Source organism: Colletotrichum higginsianum, chromosome 4 (assembly GCF_001672515.1).
Source record: "Colletotrichum higginsianum IMI 349063 chromosome 4, whole genome shotgun sequence".
Taxonomy (NCBI): domain Eukaryota; kingdom Fungi; phylum Ascomycota; class Sordariomycetes; order Glomerellales; family Glomerellaceae; genus Colletotrichum; species Colletotrichum higginsianum.
The window spans coordinates 4,484,116-4,503,306 of NC_030957.1; the positions used below are offsets into that span (position 1 = coordinate 4,484,116).

General features: G+C 57.0%; 6 protein-coding genes across 6 annotated transcripts; 4 read left to right on the forward strand and 2 right to left on the reverse strand.

Annotated features, from left to right (window-relative positions):
- Nucleotides 1–287: 287 nt before the first annotated feature.
- Nucleotides 288–5,499, forward strand: CH63R_06665 (Cytokinesis protein sepA; the record flags this gene model as incomplete). The annotated part of the gene is made up of 2 exons (XM_018301640.1): nt 288–3,855; nt 3,920–5,499. The coding sequence occupies 2 exons, from the start codon at nt 288–290 to the stop codon at nt 5,497–5,499; spliced, it is 5,148 nt and encodes a 1,715-aa protein (XP_018159490.1).
- Nucleotides 5,500–7,397: 1,898 nt separating this feature from the next.
- CH63R_06666 (uncharacterized protein) lies at nt 7,398–7,787 on the forward strand (the record flags this gene model as incomplete). The annotated part of the gene is made up of 1 exon (XM_018301641.1): nt 7,398–7,787. The coding sequence occupies one exon, from the start codon at nt 7,398–7,400 to the stop codon at nt 7,785–7,787; it is 390 nt and encodes a 129-aa protein (XP_018159491.1).
- Nucleotides 7,788–7,986: 199 nt separating this feature from the next.
- Nucleotides 7,987–9,551, forward strand: CH63R_06667 (uncharacterized protein; the record flags this gene model as incomplete). The annotated part of the gene is made up of 2 exons (XM_018301642.1): nt 7,987–8,553; nt 8,604–9,551. The coding sequence occupies 2 exons, from the start codon at nt 7,987–7,989 to the stop codon at nt 9,549–9,551; spliced, it is 1,515 nt and encodes a 504-aa protein (XP_018159492.1).
- A 1,759-nt stretch (nt 9,552–11,310) lies between these two features.
- On the forward strand, nt 11,311–13,433 carry CH63R_06668 (Quinate permease; the record flags this gene model as incomplete). The annotated part of the gene is made up of 7 exons (XM_018301643.1): nt 11,311–11,413; nt 11,519–11,746; nt 11,824–12,051; nt 12,117–12,490; nt 12,591–12,827; nt 12,922–13,143; nt 13,236–13,433. 7 exons carry the CDS (start codon nt 11,311–11,313, stop codon nt 13,431–13,433), a joined length of 1,590 nt encoding a protein of 529 aa, XP_018159493.1.
- Nucleotides 13,434–14,310: 877 nt separating this feature from the next.
- CH63R_06669 (uncharacterized protein) lies at nt 14,311–14,960 on the reverse strand (the record flags this gene model as incomplete). Its single annotated transcript, XM_018301644.1, has 2 exons — nt 14,311–14,591; nt 14,732–14,960. 2 exons carry the CDS (start codon nt 14,958–14,960, stop codon nt 14,311–14,313), a joined length of 510 nt encoding a protein of 169 aa, XP_018159494.1.
- Nucleotides 14,961–16,195: 1,235 nt separating this feature from the next.
- Nucleotides 16,196–18,898, reverse strand: CH63R_06670 (GTPase-activating protein GYP7; the record flags this gene model as incomplete). Its single annotated transcript, XM_018301645.1, has 3 exons — nt 16,196–16,548; nt 16,630–18,643; nt 18,722–18,898. The coding sequence occupies 3 exons, from the start codon at nt 18,896–18,898 to the stop codon at nt 16,196–16,198; spliced, it is 2,544 nt and encodes an 847-aa protein (XP_018159495.1).
- Nucleotides 18,899–19,191: the final 293 nt, after the last annotated feature.

Below are 19,191 nucleotides of genomic sequence, written 5' to 3' on the forward strand. Positions count from 1 at the left end.
TCTGCTTCGAACCAAACTTGAGCAGAAGACATGCTAAAACATAACCGATTCATGCAGACAGAGATCCAACGCGCGCCACATCGTACCCTCACATCTCCAAACAACGACCAAAGGGCTCCACGTCGTCGGGTAGAGAGCTTCAATCATGCGACCGGCTTTGGCCATCCTGCTCGCTCGAACTATTACCCACACCCGTCAATTCTGATAATCCGAAAGATACGCCATATCGATCGAGGTTTACGTGAGAGGGCCGGGTGTTTCACCTGCCTCCCCTTCCCGCGCCCACAATGTCTTCCACCGACAAATCGAGGCAGTCGTCAGGCGGAAAGTCTTTCTTCTCGCGCAATAGGAAAGACAAACGCAACACGAGCGACGAAGGCCGCCACCTGGCTGGAGGCGACTACTCCGACACGGCCAGCATACACTCGCGCGCCTCTCGTCATCACCGCGATTCGTCTGCCGTGTCCATCGACCAGTATCCCGAGTCCGGCATGACGGCCGGTCCCATGACGAGCATCCCATACGATAGCATTGCCGATTCTAGATCGCCGGTGCCAGTCGAATACCTCCCCAAGGGCGATCAGCTTGGCGTGCTGCGCCAAAACCCTCTGCCGCATCATCTCAACAAAGTAACAAGCGACTTTCACCAATATCCCAGCTTCGATCCGTCCACGATGGCCGGGGGCGCCGGTTCGCATGCGTCCGCGCAGCGTGTCCCGCAGTCCAACATCACAATGGCCAGCACTGGTCGTCAGACGCAATACCAACAGTGGGGACCAGGGCCTGCTCGCGGAAGTACAGCGAGCACAATCAATGGGTCCCACAACCCCAGATACGATTCGTACATGACATCGGCGGGTCGGAGCTCTGCTGACCAAGCTAGCATATTCTCATCAGGTAATGGAGGCACCTATGACATGACAGCAAATCGCTCATCAAGACCAGCACTGCCCAGTGCTTCTTCCCAGAGTTCTTATTCCTCGCATATGTCCTACAGGGACTCCTCGCACCCTTCTTCACACCGAATGACAAAGTTCCCCGGCATGGGACCCACTGGACACGATGGCTTTCATTTCCCGCGGCCGGACAACGACGATATCATCGACCAGATGTTTCTGGCCCTAATGCAGAAACGAGGATGGCACAACCTACCCGAGCAGGCTCGCCGCCAGATGGTCGCCTACGCGCCCGACAAGAAATGGACGTTGCTATACCAGGACCGATTGACCGAGTGGCAAGGAGAACAAAAGAGGAGGCAAACGGCGAAGCCGAATCAATATGCGGCCCCCGAGATCCTGGTCAACTCGGACGAGGAGGGCTCGCCGGAATGGTACGTCCGACGTGTGATGGATAATAGCTTGGACACAAAGGGTCTTGGAAGTTTGGAAGTCAACCTACGCACGCAGCAAATCGGTTGGGTCAAGCGCTTCATCGAGTGCCAAGGCCAGGTCGCGTTGACCAACGTCCTGATGAAGATCAACCGCAAGACTGCGATCGGCCCAGTACCCGACGGCAAGTCCGACAGGAATTCCGACCGCGAGTACGACATTATCAAGTGCCTCAAAGCTCTGATGAACAACAAGTTCGGCGCCGACGACGCCCTAGCCCACCAACAAGTCATCATTGCGCTGGCCACCTCGCTCACCTCTCAACGCTTGACGACGCGGAAGCTGGTCAGCGAAGTTCTCACCTTTCTGTGCCACTGGGGCGATGGCGAAGGCCACTTGAAAGTCATCCAGGCCCTGGACTCCGTTAAAGCTCAACAAGGAGAAAATGGCCGCTTCGACGCCTGGATGCGGCTTGTCGAGGTCACGGTGGACGGTCGTGGAAAGATGGGCAGCATGGTTGGAGCCAGCGACGAGGTCCGAAGCGGCGGAATCGGCATGGAGAACCTGCTGATGGAATATGCGGTCGCGACGCTGATTCTCATCAACATGATTGTCGATGCGCCAGAGAAGGATCTGCAGCTGCGGATGCACATCCGCGCCCAGTTTACAGCATGCGGCATCAGACGCATCCTGACCAAGATGGATTCGTTCCAGTACGACCTCATCGACAAGCAGGTTGAGCACTTCCGAACAAACGAGGCCATCGACTACGAGGATATGCTGGAAAAGGAGAACAACAGCATTAAGGACAGCATCGAAGGAGAAGTTAAGGACCTCAACGATCCTGTCCAAATTGTCGATGCCATTCAGCAACGGCTGCGTGGGAGCAAGACCCAGGATTACTTCATCTCGGCTCTGCAACATCTGCTGCTCATCCGCGATAACGATGGCGAGGAGCGACTGCGAATGTTCCAGCTGGTGGACTCCATGCTCAGCTATGTGGCCATGGACCGGCGCTTGCCAAACATGGACCTGAAGCAGAGCCTAAACTTCACCGTTCAGAGTCTGCTAGACAAGCTTCACACGGATTCAGAGGCCCGGCAAGCCCTGGACGAGGCACTGGAAGCGAGGCAGGTCGCGGATGCCGCCATGGCCGAGCGAGACGAGATGAAGGCGAGGATGGAACTGGGCGCCGATGGTCTCGTGGCGAAACTTCAGAAGCAACTGGATGAGCAAGCAAGGTTCATCGAAGCCCAGCGGCGACAGGCAGAAGGCTTGAAGGCCGAACTGGAGAATATCCAGACGCTACGCCAAAAGGAAGCCCAGCGCTACGAGCTCGAGACCAGAGAACTGTACCTCATGCTTAGGGATGCACAAGACGTTGCTGCGTCCAACGCTGTTAAGGGCAGTAAGCTCGGAGAAGACGACCCGGCTCGGATGCAAGGCATTCTGGACCGCGATCGCCTCATGGAGCGACTGCAGATGCAAATCGAACGCCAGAAGACGCAGTTCAAGCTGGAGGGCAGAGTATGGGGAGAGGCCGTGGGTCCTTCCGATCGGCTTCGCGCTCTTCGTGAGGAGATGGACGACGCTGCCATGGGGTCAGGACCCGGGACGCCGCCAAGAGACTTTGCAAACAGCATGCTTGGAAGTGTCAATCGCAACACAAAGATTACGCGAAAGCCGGTCAACGGTCGTGGCGAGCCTATCGAAGGCGGCTTCCCCGAGGGAGAAGAGCGCGAGGAGGACGAAGATGGAGTTGTTTATGAGAAGCCCAGAGTCGTTGAAATCCGCCGGCCCGTTATGGATTCCAGCCAAAAAGCCGGTCTCTTTGGCGAAATGGCCGGTAAGGTTAAGAGGTACGAAGGGAGCGACTCGGAAGACGCCGAGGGCACAACAGGCCCGTCGCATCAGAGCCTTGAGTCCGGCTCCCCCATCACTCCCGCTGAAGGCGAGCCACCCAAAATCCAGATTAATGGTGCGGCAGCCGCCCCGCCTCCGCCGCCGCCGCCGCCGATGCCTGGCCCAACCGGCGTCCCTCCGCCGCCTCCGCCTCCGCCCCCCCCACCACCACCGCCACCGCCTCCTCCTCCTCCCCCTGGCGGCATGCTCTCGCCGATGGGCGGTCCTCCTCCTCCACCGCCGCCTCCGCCAATGGGTGGAGCGCCGGGTATGCCGCCACCACCGCCGCCTCCATTGCCCGGTGCCATTTCTGGACACTTTCTTTCACAGGCTACGCCATTTGCTGGAGGACCTTCCATTGGCCTTCCTGTCGTTCGTCCGAAGAGGAAGCTCAAGGCTCTTCATTGGGACAAGGTCGATTCGCCCATGACTACCCATTGGGCCGCACACGCTCCGTCCGCTGAGGAGCGTGAGGAGAAGTACCTTGAACTCAGCCGCAAGGGTATCTTGGACGAAGTCGAGAAACTCTTTATGGCCAAAGAGATCAAGAGACTTGGTGTCGGCGGCGGTGCCAAGAAGGACGACAAGAAGCAAATCATCTCGGCAGATCTTCGCAAAGCCTTCGGTATGCATTCCTTCTCCCATCCAAACGTTTCGAAGCTAACTGTAGTTTTTCTTTTCTTTTCCAGAAATTGCCTTTGCCAAATTTTCTCAAATTTCCGTTGAGAGGATTGTACAGATGATCATCCATTGTGACAAGGATATCTTGGACAATACTGTTGTCATGGATTTCTTGCGAAAAGACGATCTCTGCCACATCCCTGACAACACGGCCAAGCAAATGGCACCCTACAGCAAAGACTGGACGGGCGCTAACCCCGACAAGGCCGACCGCGAGCAGGACCCAGCTGAGCTCACCAGACAAGACCAGATCTATCTGTTTACGGCCTTTGAGCTGCACCACTACTGGAAGGCCCGAATGCGCGCTCTTGCTCTTACCAGGACCTTTGAGCCCGACTTCGACGAAATTACGGAGAAGATGCGGCATGTAGTCGGCGTGTCCGAGTCTTTGAGAGACTCGGTATCGTTGATGAACGTCCTCGGCCTCATTTTGGACATTGGAAACTACATGAACGACGCCAATAAGCAAGCCCGTGGTTTCAAGCTGAGCTCCCTCGCCCGTCTCGCCATGGTCAAGGATGACAAGAACGAATCCACACTAGCGGACCTGGTCGAGCGGATCGTCCGCAACCAGTACCCCGAATGGGAAGAGTTCTCGAATGACATTTCGGGTGTCATGATGGCGCAGAAGATCAACATCGAGCAGCTCCAGTCGGACGCCAGGCAGTACATCGACACGGTCAAGAATGTTCAGATGTCGCTCGACGCCGGCAATCTCAGCGACTCCAAGAAGTTCCATCCTCAAGATCGCGTCAGCCAGGTTGTTCAGAGGATCATGAAGGACGCAAGAAGAAAGGCGGAGGAGATGCAGCTGTACCTGGAGGAAATGATGAAGACGTACAACGACATCATGGTCTTCTACGGCGAAGACCCTACGGACGAAAACGCCCGGAGAGACTTCTTTGCCAAGCTCGCCATATTCATCTCGGAGTGGAAGAAGTCGAGGGAGAAGAACGTGCAGCTGGAGGAGACGCGCAGGCGCAACGAGGCATCCATGAAACGCAAGCACGCCCAACTCCAGGTATCCAATACCAAGGTGGAGGGGGCACCGCCCTCGCCATCCAGCGCAGGTGCTATGGACTCTCTCCTGGAGAAGTTGCGTGCCGCTGCGCCCCAGACCCGGGACCAGAGAGATCGCCGTCGCAGGGCAAGACTCAAGGACCGTCATCAGGTGCGGATAGCATCCGGACAGAAGATTCCTGATCCGGACGAGATTCCCGAGGTGGAAGTCGCTTTACAGCAGCCGCCCAAGGAGGCAACAATCGATGAGGACGGCAATCCCATCAGCCCAGGACTGTCGTCGCCCAGAGAAGCTGGCGAGGATGATGTGGCCGATCGCGCGGCGATGCTGCTCCAAGGTATACGTGGAGGAGACGGGGCCGACGACGCCGACCCAGAAAAGAGAGAGAGCCTGCGGCGCTCGCGGAGGCAAACTGCCGAGGAAGAGCGGCGGATGAGAAGACGCAGGCGGGAGAAGGCGACTTCGACCAACACGGCCGTCAGTGAAGGAGACACGACTGTGACGGAAGCGAAGGAGGAGGATATACCCCCAACACCTTCGGTTGAGAGCACACCTGTAGAACCATGAGCTCGGGTCTCATGTGAGGGGTCACCAGTCGGGTCATATATACACTCAAAACTACATAATGTTTACTACCTTGGAAGAACGCTAGCTTAAAGGGATATACCCATCCCTCGTACAGCTCGAAAACCATCACACACACACACACACACACACAACACACACAACAACCACACGACCACCATCTGGACATCAGGAAGCAAAGGGGGGGAGACAATCCGGAGGTGGGAACGGACCCGGCTCGACCCTTTGGTCTTTCACATTTTCTTTGTGACTTATTTTCAATACACTATATAAGGACAGGGCGGAAAAGGCCGGGCGCTGCCGCGACCACCGGGGCATCATTGCATCAATGCATTATCGCTGCGCTGTTCTCTTTGTTCGTCGCCTGTACTCTCTGCTTTTCCTTGTCGTGGCAGAGAAACTGCACTGTGGGAATGCCGGGCTCTCGACTGGTTCTTTGGGTTTGGCATTCTGTTTGGCGGTCTTGGTTTTTGTTGTTGTCGTCGTCGTTGTCGTTGCATAGGTAGTTTAGGGCGGCGCAGGGTGAGTTTATGGACGTAGAGGGAGATGGACTCCGCATGCATGATGGAGGGGCCGATGGAGAGGAGAAGGGAGAGGAGGGGAGTGAGTGGATCAGAGGGCGGTGCCGATACCGCCGCTGCGTAATACATTATTCCACAATTTGGACTCGTCTCGGTCTAGTCTTGGTGATATGAGAACTGTGAGCAGTCTGGGATGGTGATGCATTTGTAGTTCGGCTGTGGCCCGTTTTGTACGAAGCCCAGTTTACGGGAAAGATCTTTTTTTGTTCGACACGAGACCAGCAAGAGATGTATACAAGCTCGCCGTATCTAGTCGAGGGTAACAACCTGAGCATCCATGACATATGTTGGATGGCATGAAAACAAATAGCAGCAAGAAAATGAGAGTGGTTGTTGGTTGGTGTATTACAGTTGTCAAAAATGACTAAAATGTAAAATGAAAGGGACGAGACTCGAACTCGCGCGGGTTGCCCCACCAGGAAACAGATGTTAAGCTGACCTTAACCTGGCGCCATAACCAACTCGGCCACCCTTCCGAATGTTGATGGCTATTCTTCCCAGAGCAAACACTATATTCTAACAACCCAAATCAGCGAACGCCCCTTGCGGATATGGACCAACACAACGGATGCAGTGGGACAACCCCGGAAAAGAGCACCGAAAGACAGTGAGGTCGAGCCGGAAATGTGGATCGCGTGCGGCGTCTTCATCCGCTGAACCTCCCTCTTCCCTCTTCCCTCTTCTCGCTTCTTGCAAGTACAAGACCAGGGCACTCCTCGCTGGCTCGTCTTCCAACACTGCCTCCCCCCCTGCATAATATTCCGCCCGCAGAACACAAACCCCTCACGCCGTCACGGCCGGACGGACGCAATGGCCGCCGAGATGCTCGTCTCTTCCTTACCCATTTAGCCGCAACTCGGCTTCTCCTCTCGCTCTCCACCCCCCACCAAACCCCAGCCAGTACAGCATCAACCGGCATGATCACTCCCCTCATCCTCCACACGCAACAAGCTCCTTGAAGATCTTGTCCTTCTCCCAAGAATGGAGAGGAAGGAAGCATTGGCTGAAGCTACCCGGAAACCGCCCCGCTATTTGACCATCTGACCATCCACCTTCGCCCAATTCCTGCGTGGCTCGGCGAAGTCGCCAGGGGTTGTTGGTGCGAGCTGGTCGGAGTAATACTAGGGCGAGCTGTTGGTGTAAGCGCTGGTTATGACCTCGATGCCACCACCCCCGCTCAACATCCAAGTGCTATGCGCTGCTCTATATCTTCTCCTTCTGTAGTTTGTTTTCCTCCAACGTCACACTTTGCCTCATTGTCTCAAGTGTTGGCCGATTGCTCATCATCCGCCATACAACATGGAAGAACCCAAGATCGGTCTCGTCCTGGGCTACAATGGCGCTCATCCCTTTTCCAAAGTGAAGCTCACTGATAGGGCATCGGTCCAGGAGCTCCTTCGAACCCTCCTTGATCCTCTTGAGCCCTTCTTCTCCCCCCAGAAAGCTCGCGTCAAGTGTCCTGGCGGCACTGCCGTCAGGTTCGACCAGGCCGCCTCCGAAGTCGAAGGCATCCTCCGCCCCATCTGGGGTCTGGCCGCCCTTCTGGCCGGTGGCGGAGAGTATCGCGGAACCGAATGGTGGATCCAGGGTATCAAGTCCGGCACCGACCCAGAGAACCCCGAGTACTGGGGCTTCCCGAGGGACAATGACCAGCGCATGGTTGAGATGTGCCCCCTTGGTATGGCTTGATCCAATTCGCCCCGCCAACTGGCCGAGGCTGATAGAATGTCTAGGCTTCTCTCTTGCCGTCGCGCCCGCTATCTGGGAAAGCCTGTCCGAGAAAGAGCGCGTCAATGTCGAAAACTGGCTGGGCAATTCGATCAACGAGAAGAAGTGGGCAAGCCCACTGGCATCGCTGTGTATTCGATACTGACAGCGCTTGTGTAGCATGCCAAACACCAATTGGCTCTGGTTCCGAGTCTTTGCCAACCTGGGCTTGAAGAAGAACGGTGGAAAGTTCTCGCAGGAACGGCTCGACGCTGACATCAAGCACCTCGACACCTTCTACCGAGGCGGCGGGTGGTCCAATGACGGGCCGGAGGGCATCCACCAGATGGACTACTACTCGTCCAGCTTCGCTATTCAATTCCTCCAACTCCTGTACGCGAAGCTCGCCGGCGACGACGAGCCCGAGCGGGCCGAGGAATTTCGCAAGCGAGCCCAGATGGTGGCACTCGATCTCGCACACTACTTTGACGAGGAGGGTCGAGCCATCCCCTTCGGCCGCAGTGTCGGATACCGCTTCGCCATGGTGTCCTTTTGGGGAGCCCTCGCCTATGCCGGCGTCGAACTCCCAGAGCCCTTGACGTGGGGGATGGTGAAGGGCATCGTGATGCGCCATCTGCGGTGGTGGCAGACGCAGCACGGCATGTGGAGCCCGAGCGGAACGCTTTCGGTTGGGTACTCATACCCGTGCATGTATATGGCGGAGAACTACAACAGTCCCGGAAGCCCGGTCAGTACTGGCCAGGCGAAACGCGGTTCGACCCTACTAACCTTGAATAGTACTGGGCCTGCCTTGCCTTCATCTGCCTCGCGGTCCCCGAAGACCATCCTTTCTGGACCTCCGAGGAGGAGCAAGCGTGGGATGTCATCCCCAAAATCAAACCTCTCGAACAGCCGGGCCACATCATGAGCAATATCGGTGGCCACTGCATGCTTCTCTCGTCCGGCCAAGCTTGCAGCTATCCGATGAAGGGCACCCACGCCAAGTATGGCGGGTTCGCCTACTCCAGCGCCTACGCCTATTCGGTCCCTCCGGGGCTGTTCTCTCTTGAGCAGTACGCCCTGGCTTCGCAGCTGGGCCTTTCCGACGACGGCGGCGAATACTGGAAGGCCCGGCGGCTCTCGCAGTACGCCGCAATCGAAAGCAGGGACGGCAAGCCGGTGCTCGTCTCGGTGTGGAAGCCGTTTGTGGACGTCGAAATCAAGACGATCTTGGTCCCTCCGGAAGAGTCGACGCCGAACTGGCACCTTCGAATCCACCACATCAAGGCGGGGCGGGAGGTCATGACGGCAGACGGGTCGTTTGCCATCGCCAACGAGAACTCGACAAACGGCCGATACCTCGACCTCTACGACGCGGACAAGGGCGAAGGCACGTCGCCAAAGATCATCGGGAACTATGACACCAACACGCCCGAGGGGTTGGCAAAGGGCAGCGAGGGGTCATTCGCCGTATCCAAGGGCGCCGTAGGCATCAAGGCCTTGGAGGGCTCCATCGAGCGGACGGCCAACCTCGTCAACGCGGACCCCAACTCGAACCTGGTCGAGAACCGCACGACGATCCCGACGCTCCAGCACACGATCAGCAAGGGAGATTCAGTCTGGTACATCACGGGCATCTACGCCAAGCCTGACGGTGAGGGCGTCCCCAGGCAGAGCTACCTGGACGGCTGGGAGAGGCCACCTGCAGTCCCTTCTTGGCTCGAGACAGAGATGGCTGCGTCCTGAAGGGCTTGCCTTCTTATTGCTGGGACGGCCTGCGCAGGCCCCCCCCCCCCCCCCCCCGAGTGGCGCTTGCGCCGCCGCCGCGGTGACTCTGAGGGTGTGTCCCGGCCACTCGTGGGGTAGAGGATTTTCCACGAATGCGGGGAGGCCCAGCAAGCCACCGTTGTGCCTGCTGGGCTGTGTGCAGTTTTGGGAAAGTCGAGTTCTCTCAACGATCGGCATCGGGCGTGTTTGCTGTGCTGTTTTGACAAAGCACTAATAGCTGTTTGTTCGTGTTCGCCTCGAGGATCATTTTATACTGATGGTGTACGGTATAGAAGAATAATCGGACAAGATATTCCTATCCTAATTCATCCACCCCGTTTGTGTGTCAATGGAAGAAAAATAAACCTTCAACAGAATGTTCCTTCATACTCGCATGCTCCTGGAACTCTCATGAGGAGTCTCGGCCGTTGCCTCTCTGTCAATAAGCTTTCGCCCAAGAGATGCCGCAATGCTTCGCTTGCCTCCATATCCCATCCGCGGTACCGGGTCCCAGCCGGATGGCATCGTTGCTTGGGGCCCTGCCGGCTCACATGGTAAGCTACGCACACTACTGCAACCGAACCCCATCTATAGCCCCCTTCCCCCCGCATTGTGGCTAAACTTCGACAAAAAACCAACGGCTAAAGCGGGGGCAGGCAGGTTTGCTTGTTGCTGTTTCGATAAGCTCCAAGGACGCGGCGTGGCGTGGAGGAGTGGAGTGAAGATGCGAAAAGGAGCCCGGGGAGACCATCATTCTTGGTACCGCGCTAGCTCGCTCCATCAATGATCCAACATGCCGTCGACGGTTGCCTCCCTCTCCTAATAGAACCTCACACTTTGTGTGAGGACTGGACTACCCTCCTTCTCCCGGTGTGGCCAGCCATCGCCCATCAGACGTGGTGAGCGTTCATTGTTAGAGTTTGCCAAGGAACGCAGACAACGAAGGCGTCTCGAAAGCCACAACCTCTTGACGGAGAGCACCAGGCTGTTGGTGGATGATATGAGTCCACCACTAAGGAGGCGTGGCCAGAGTCTCTGCTCTTCATCCTTCTGTTGCGTTGCCCTCTCATGACCTCCCAAAGACAGCCTTGGCGGCCCTTGCGCCGTGGTATCAGATACATGGCGGGTCAATATCGCCAGCAGCCTCCTGGGCGGTCTCGAGACCTTGACGACAGCCCCTCTGAGATCGCTCAGGCCAGGGCTGCCCAATGGCATGGGAGGGCTCTCGCTCGTCTGTGGAAGGGGAGGCGGCCCTGGTCCAATCGTTCTGAGCTGTGTGTACCACCACACCGGTGGTGGAACACAGCTGCATCGACATGCAGTGGTTGGCCTTCGTCCCCTTGATTCGATGACACCCCAGACGATCTGGGGGAATGGGGAGGGGTGGAGGGAAGACTGTTAATCGTCCACGGTTCGAATCAACGCCTAATTCATCCAGCCACAATATGCGATCTGGGGGACAGCACATTGACCAAATGGAGAGGTTTGTCCATGAAGGAGATGGTCGAACTCGTCTGAGTTGTAGCGGTGATCTGCCAGGAACATAAATAAGCCCCCCGGGTTCCGAGATGTTCGGGCTCGATGTGACCTCGCCTTCTCCTCATCATAGCAATAGGCTTGATTTTGGAAAGCAATCCGAGGTCCTTCCTGGCAACCAGTCCTTTGCAAACCCGGCGAAGCAACACCCAATTACACATTCAGCCAAAAAAAGGCACCCGACTCCCGAACCTCCGCAACCATGGCAATTGCCGGCTTCCTCCGTCGCATCGTCAAGAACGATGCGATGAAGGAGGACCCGGTAGAGATATACGGGTGGAGAGTCTTCGCTCTGGCCGCCGCATGTGAGTACCCCTTCCCTCCCCCTTACTCCTTTTTTTCTCGTCTTGCTTGACGTCTGTTTGTATACCTCACACAGAAGGACTGACATGCCCACCCCGTGCGAACAGCTTGCTTCGGGGGCATGTTGTTCGGATGGGACATTGGTGCCATCGGCGGCGTCCTCGCCATGGAGGCGACGCAGAAGCAATTCGGCTACTTTGACGCCTCCAAGGCCGAGAAGTCCAACCAGGACCAGAACATCGTCTCGACCCTCCAGGGCGGCTGCTTCGCCGCCTGCCTCATCACCCCCTACCTCACCGACAGATTCGGCCGTCGCTGGTGTCTCATCGTCACAGGTACGTCCAGGCTCTCCCACTCCAAGCAAAAATGATAATAGGCCTGACTGGCTGACTGACTGGCTCTCCCTGAACAGGAATCATCACCACCATCGGCGTCGTCTTCCAAGCCGCCTCTGCCGAGCACGGCAATCTCCCCCTCATGTACGTCGGCCGCTTCGTCGCGGGCCTCGGCGTCGGCGCCGCGTCCATGCTCACGCCCCTATACGTCTCCGAGTGCGCCCCGCGTGCCATCCGCGGTGGCTTGACGGCCTTTTACCAGCTCTTCATCGTCACCGGTACCATGATGGCTTTCTGGATCAACTGTAAGCTCCCCCGGTGGTTGGGCCCCCTCTCGAGACATTCTTAGCTGACTGACGCTGGGCCGCAGACGGCAGCCTCCTCCACATCACCGGCAAGGCGCTGTACGCCGTGCCCCTGGCCCTGCAGGCCGTCCCGGCCGTGTTCCTGTCCATCGGCATGTTCTTCTGCCCGGAGAGCCCGCGCTGGTGCGCCAAGCAGGACCACTGGGAGCGGACCAAGGACATCCTCGTGCGCCTGAGGGGCCTGCCCGCCGATCACTCGTACGTCCAGGGCGAGCTGACCGAGATGGCCACGCAGCTCGAGTCGGAGCGCCGCCTCGTGGGTGACGCCACCGCCGTCACGCTCCTCAAGGAGATGTGGCTCATCCCCGGTAACAGGAAGCGCGCTATCCTCACTGTGCTGCTGATGATTTGCCAACAGATGGCCGGAGTGAACGCCATTGTGAGCACTCGTCTTCCCCTTTTCCCTCGAGCTCCTTTTCACTTTTCTCCTCGAGCCATCCTACCCCCAGTATACTGACTCCTCGTCATCTGTATTTTAGAACTACTACGCGCCCCAGATCTTCAAGAACCTCGGCATGAAGGGCACCGAGCCCTCGCTGTTCGCCACTGGCGTTTACGGCGTCGTCAAGGTCGCCGCCTGCGCCTGCTTCCTCACCTTCGTCGCCGACTCGCTCGGCCGTCGGTGGAGTCTGATCTGGACCGGCTTCGCCCAGGGCTTGGCCATGTTCGTCGTCGGCATCTACGGCCGCGTCAACCCTCCCGTCGAGGGCAAGCCTGTAAGTCCTCTCCCTCTCTTGTCTCTGCTCGCCTCAGGAGCGGGAATGAGCAAAAGAGAAAAAAGCGGGAGGGTCCGCTGACATGTACCCCCAGATCCCGCCCTTTGGCTACGTCGCCATCACCTGCATCTTCCTCTGGACCGTCTTCTTCCAGTTCGGCTGGGGCCCCTGCTGCTGGATCGTCATCTCTGAGATCCCAACCGCGCGCCTGCGCGCCATGAACGTCGCCCTCGGCGCCCTGACGCAGTGGCTTTTCAACTTCATCATCGCCCGGACCGTCCTGACGATGCAGCTGACCATGGGTTACAAGGGCTACGTGAGTCTCTCAACCCCCCCCCTTTTTTTTTGTCGGTTTCTTTCCCTCGGCCAGAACCGTAGTTAGAAAAAGAAGCTGACATCTGATTACAGGGCATGTTCTTCATGTTCGGCTCGTTCGGCTTCGCCATGGGAACCTTTGTCTACTTCTTCATCCCCGAGACCAAGGGCCTGAGCCTGGAGAAGATGGACGAGCTGTTCGGCGTCACGCAGCTGGTCAAGAACATCGACGAGGAGCCCGAGGCCCGCGCCGGGAGCATCCACGAGCATCCGGTCGAGAAGCGTCAGTAGGCCCGTCCAGGTAGCTTTGGACGGTCTTCGATGGTGTAGGGCGTTGTTTTTTGGCTTCTGCTTATCTTTCTCAGAGGGGCAACCCCCCGGTGTTTGAGCACCGCCCTTGCTTTGCGTAGTTTGGATAGTAATGGCACATTTGAGCTGAAAGACTTTTTGCAATTTCTCGTTATTGTCGAACGTATACATCCAGAGCTTGCCTTGAATTAATGTTGGTATCTTGTCGCTCAGTCCTGTCGGTGACTTCACGACTCCGATAAGTCCAGTCCAGTCAGCACATATGCCCCGCACGGGACTACTAGGCCATGCTGGTCATCCGGCAATAATGTTGGACCAAACATCACGCTGGCCTTTATTGCGATGAATACTTCCCTAGGTAATCATGTTCCCGGGCGGTCAAAAAAGCATTTGTTTCGGCCTGCATCGGTTCGTTTTCCAACGCCATGGTTAGAAATATACGTCCTTCAAGTAATTATGCGTGATTCAAAATTGAAATGATAAAGTGAGTACTAATACACGTGAACAATGTACAAAACAAAAGCAAAGACAAACCTGCGTTTCAAAGAACAAAGTCTAGGATATCCCCCCCCCCCCTTCTTCTCTCTCTTTCCCCTTATCTCTCTTTCAGCAGGACGAAAACAAACCTTTGCCGTCCCTGGGCTCCAAACAGCCCAAGTGAACAGAGCCAACAGAAATGACAAGAAACACATCTCTACGTTGGATAGAACCCCTTCATCCATACCGAAAATGACAATACTCGCCAAATCCAAGAACCACACCTTCCGCCGAGAGAGTTGATTGTACACGAAAGACAAAAAGCCACCATGCCGGACTCTACCGGACCAAAACCAACTCGCCCTCCACCCCAGCACACCTCTTAATAGTAATATCGCTTCACCGTCTTCTTCTCGTAGGCGAGCCTCCTCGGCACCGGCCTGCACAGCGCCGGCCTCCCGCACCGGTCCCGGCAGATACCGATGCCGCCCCCGCGGCACCCAACGCCGCCATCGGCGATCCGGAAGCGCTCACAGTGGGAGCATCGGTCGTAGCCGCAACGGCCATGGCCGCCGCCGCCGCAGCCGCGGTCGTAGCCCCGGTCATAGCCGATGCCGAAGCGGCAGCGGTGGCAGAATGGGTCGGTAAGGGAGGTGTGCCAGTCTGCGAGAGGTTCGAGGGGGAGACAGTCAGTTGATGTGAAACCCTAGAATACAACAAGGCGGAAGAAAAGAATAAAGGAATGAAAAGTGGACTTGGAATTCAAACGGACGAAAGACGGAAAGGGGGGGGGGGGTACTCACAACGGCGACAGTTCGAGCAGAGCTGGAACCCCATCGGACCAGGCCCGTGGTTGGGGAACACCTGGGTCGTAACGACCTCGTTGAGAACGCGCGCGCCGGCGGGCACGACGGCAAGATCACCCGGCCGCGAGGCGACGACGATTTCGTTCGGGGCAGCGGCGACGGCGGCAGTTTCTGTCTTGTTGACGACCTCGTTCACGACAACGGGCGGGTCACCGGCGTTGGACATTCTGGCGGGAGTCTTTCTCTCGGACGAGGAAAGGGGAGAAACAAGGGGTCTTTTATGTTGTTTCTGGAGAATAGGGGAGGGGTACCGGTTCAGTGGTCTTGAGGACGTTTTTATCCCACGAGTTGCTTCTCGGTCTGCCAAGATCGTTGGTGGGGAGGGAGAGACGAGACGAGAGAAGGACGAGTGAGACCGGGGACTTGGCTAGGCGAGGAGGGTGAAAACCTGCTCAAGTGCGCTGTTCGATGTGTAAGTCAAAAGTTTTTGCTATCGAAGTCGTCGTGTGATGTATCCAGAAAAGAAGGTGTATGTGTGTGTGTGTACCCTTCGTGGACCGACTGCCTATATACCAACACTCCTGTACCAAAAAGAAAAAAAAACACCAAGTCCCTTCCCTCCCCCTCAACAATTCCAACATACTATACTTTTCTAAAGGATCTAGTCCTTCCTTCCAAGGACTAATTACGTCTTCCCCAGGAAAAACCACTCCCCGCCCCTTGAGCCGGCCGTGGGTTCAAGGGCACTTGGTTGCTCTACGTCGGCGTGTCCCCCCGCCTTGCCCGGATGACCACGTTAGTCACCCTCCCCGTATCTTCACCCACGCATGACGTTGAGGCCAGGATGCGCTGTGAGGTCACACGTTCGGTAGTCTGGGGAACAAGTTAAGGGGGAGGAGGGGGACAACGATGCTAGCTCCGAAGCCAAAGGGGGCTCAGCCAATCCTGAAAGCTGTCCGCGTCGTCGGGAAAGTCGACTAGGCACGCTTCTAAGAGCCCTAGATCAGATTAGATCGGGGAAGCCGGATCGTGGCAGGAGGGCGAAGCCCAACAAAATGGCATCGCCTCTGCCTGGCTCAGCCCAACGAGGGGGGCATACTTACTTGCCCGGAAGGCGGCTGTCCCTGGGCCGGAGGACGCACGTATCTGGCCCCAAAAGGCCGGGTATCCGCGCCTCCTTTCGGCGTCACACGTGGGGCTTTCTGGACCCTGATTTCTTTTTCTTCGAAAACTAGATACGTAGTAGAGTCACCGAAGGAGCCGATGGCTTCTTTTCATTAGGAGATGATATCGTACACGATGTTGTGCGTTTGCTTCATTCCAGATCGCTGTTCCCGCCTGGACGCCCAAACCAGATGCCAGTTCACCTAATCCCATCCCAATGTTCAATGTTGCCGTAAAGTTACCGTAAGTTGAACCTTTCATCCGTGGCCTCGTGTGCTTTTTGTTCGCTGCTCAAGTTCATGACCTCCCGGGACCGTCGCCCTTCTTCGCTACCTCCTTGCGCGGAAGCACGACCACTTTACGGCTGAGCAGCTCTCTCAGCTCAGGTGTGATGACCTTCTTCACCTGCGACTCCTCGGGCGCCTTGCCTGTATCTTTGCGCGGGGACGCTGGCCCAGCACTGCTTTCGCCTTGCCTGGGGCCCTTGTCGGATGAGGATGACTGTGAGGGAGAGCCAGGGTCTCGGAGTCTTGGCCCAGGGAAGTTGCCTTTCTTATCGACTGCCTCGACCAGGCGCTGGAAGCGACGGAATAGCGCTTCGGCGCGAATCAGCGTCGAGTCGAGATCCATTGTGTTGGAAAGCTCATTGACTGTACGGTGTTAGCGCCTATTGCATCGAGTCAAGAACACAAAAGTGGCCCGAAAAAAAGGTAAAACAAGGTAGAACCTACCGTATTTAAGGACCTCATCGAAATGCTGCAGATGGGTCATGATGACGTCTCGGTGCTTCTCCAAGATGGCCAAGGCCACAAACAGATGGAAGCTGCTGCTCAGGTAGTCCGTCCAGAGAATCTCCCAAAGACGCAAAACGTCCATCCACTCGAACTCCCGTTTATACCAGACGAGCAGCATGCGGAAGAAGAAGAAAAAATTGGTGCTGTCGGCGGACTGTAGGTGCGCGTAGAGCTTCGGGTCCATGAACTGAACGAGGTGGTCGAGGGTGAGCAGCTGAGACCGCATTCCCGATTGATCGCGCAGGAAATTACGCTCCATGCGGTCCATGAAGTGCTGGAAACCCCAGAAGGCGATAGCGTCGTCCTGCATCACGGCGTAGATGGGTGCGAGGAGGTCCGACATGCCCTGCACATAGCCGAGGTCTTTGTTGTACTCGTTGTACGTAAGAAGCATGTCCTTCATCTGCTCGAGGTGGACGTTGGTGCCAACCTCGGAAAAGGGCGAGTCGGGGTCTGGATGCGGGATGTCTTCCCCGGCGAAGATGGGCACGTTTCGGTCTGTCCGGTGGACATCCTTCTCTGCAACAGCGTCAGCACAACCGTCACTTAGTCCAGTCGGTTCGTGTGGAAGCCTACCAATACGACCACGCTGTTCACGCCACCACTCGCCCTGCTCGCCCTCGCCTCCAAGATCCACGAGTCTCTCCCACCATGCGCCTTTCAGCTTGACATACTCGTCCCTGAGCGATGCGATCTGCACCTTGCGTTCCTCGGACGTGCTGTACCAATCATGCACCCCGAGGATGAAGAGCCATGCTTCTTTCCGCACCCCGTCGTCGGGGTCCAGGCCGCCGTGGAAGACCCGTTCTTTGACCTCATCGATGGTGACCGACAGTCGTCCTGTTCGCTGGTCGAAGAACGTGTTCCACTCTTTCAGGGTCACGGGTTTCCTCCTGTCCTCCAGCGACATGGTGCTGCTTCCGTCCAAGAGCTCAAACTCCCCGACATCAGTGTCCTCAAGCTCCAGGACTTCCTTAGCCGTCCATATTCTTTGGCTCCGATCCCGCTCGCTCTGCTCGGCAATTCCCATGGCCCAGCGTGCGAGGTATATTCTCGCGCTGTCGAACTCGTCTTGGAGCGTCTGCACCTCAGGGTTCCGCAGAAGCCTCTTGACCTGAGGAGGAACGTTGGGGTTTTGTATGACGTCTTGGGCGGCCCGTCGTGTAAAGGTCGTCACTTTGCTGAACTTCTCCATGATATTCCAGCCCGTCTCCTTGACGAACTTCACAAAGGGGTCCATTTGCGCATCGCCACTGGGACCGGCACCGCCGGCTCTGGTGCCCGTGCCGTCTCTCAAGCCAACCTGGGCCGTGCTGGATGTGAGTTTGCCGCTGAAAGCCTCGCTATCCTCCTTAGACGGATCCACCAGGTAAATGTTGGGCTCTGCGCCAGATCTCTCGATGGGAACATAGCGACGCAACCAGCGCAATACCTCGTCGCCGCCCCAGAACATCTCCCCGCGATCGCCGAAGGGGTCGAAGCTGTCCTTGGTTCGCCTCTTCCTCTTCAAGATGGTGCTTTGGCATTCATTGTCGTGGAAAAACAAGGCGGGGAAGCTGTCTCCCGCCCTCGAATTGATAATAAGAGAGCCGAACCACCAGCCAAGGCTCGGCGGTCGCACAAGGAGAGAGTAGATGGCGCTCACGGGGATGGCGAAGGCGTAGGTGCCGATGGAGCCCCGGTGGGATGTGACGGTCGGTGGAGGCGGGACGAGGTATGACTGCTTCGGAGGGGACTCTCCTTCGCTGAGGTCGACCTTGACGTAGATGCTCTCCGATTCGCCGAGGGACGTTTCGGGGAGCCATGCCAGAAGCAGGTCGTGGGCGGTGGGATTTTGGGAGTCGCGCGACGAGGAGGAAGTCGGGCGATCGTGCCGGCCTCCTTTCTGTTGCAGGAGCGCTATATAGCCCGGGATGTTGTCTTTGGCGGAAGGCGTGGGGTGCACGTAAACCTGCGCAGTGTGAAGCTCCCGTCAGTTCCGTTCTTCTGGCGGGGTGGCGATGGAGGGGAAGGGGGTTTCGCGACTCACCTTGCTCTTAGAAAAGAGGAGTTTGACGCCACGGCCCGTCTCGGTGTGCGTTATTGTGTCGTAGTCCCCTTCCTCATCGTCGCTCAGGGCGTAAAAGCTCCCCGAAGGCGAACGAGGTCGTTGTGGTGGTGGTGGCGGAGCGCTCGCCGATGGCGGGGGATCCGAGTCTGAGGTCATCGTGTGGCGGCTCTCTGGGATGAGGTGTGTAAGTAAGGTAGGTAGGTAGTAGGTGGTGTAAGGCAGAGTTGGGCCCAATACGCACAGATAGAACAAGGCTCCCAGGCCCTGTTGTCTTGAGTGATACTATTCAGAAAAGCAAGGAGTATTAGTTGTGGCTCAACGATTAGAGTTCCATAGAAAGGCAGTTGGACTGTGAAGAAGAGAAGCAAAAGGGTCTGGGGAAAGTAACATGTGAGCGAAGTGTGGCTAATGATATTCGTAGTGAGCACACACCAGTAGGTGCACCGCAG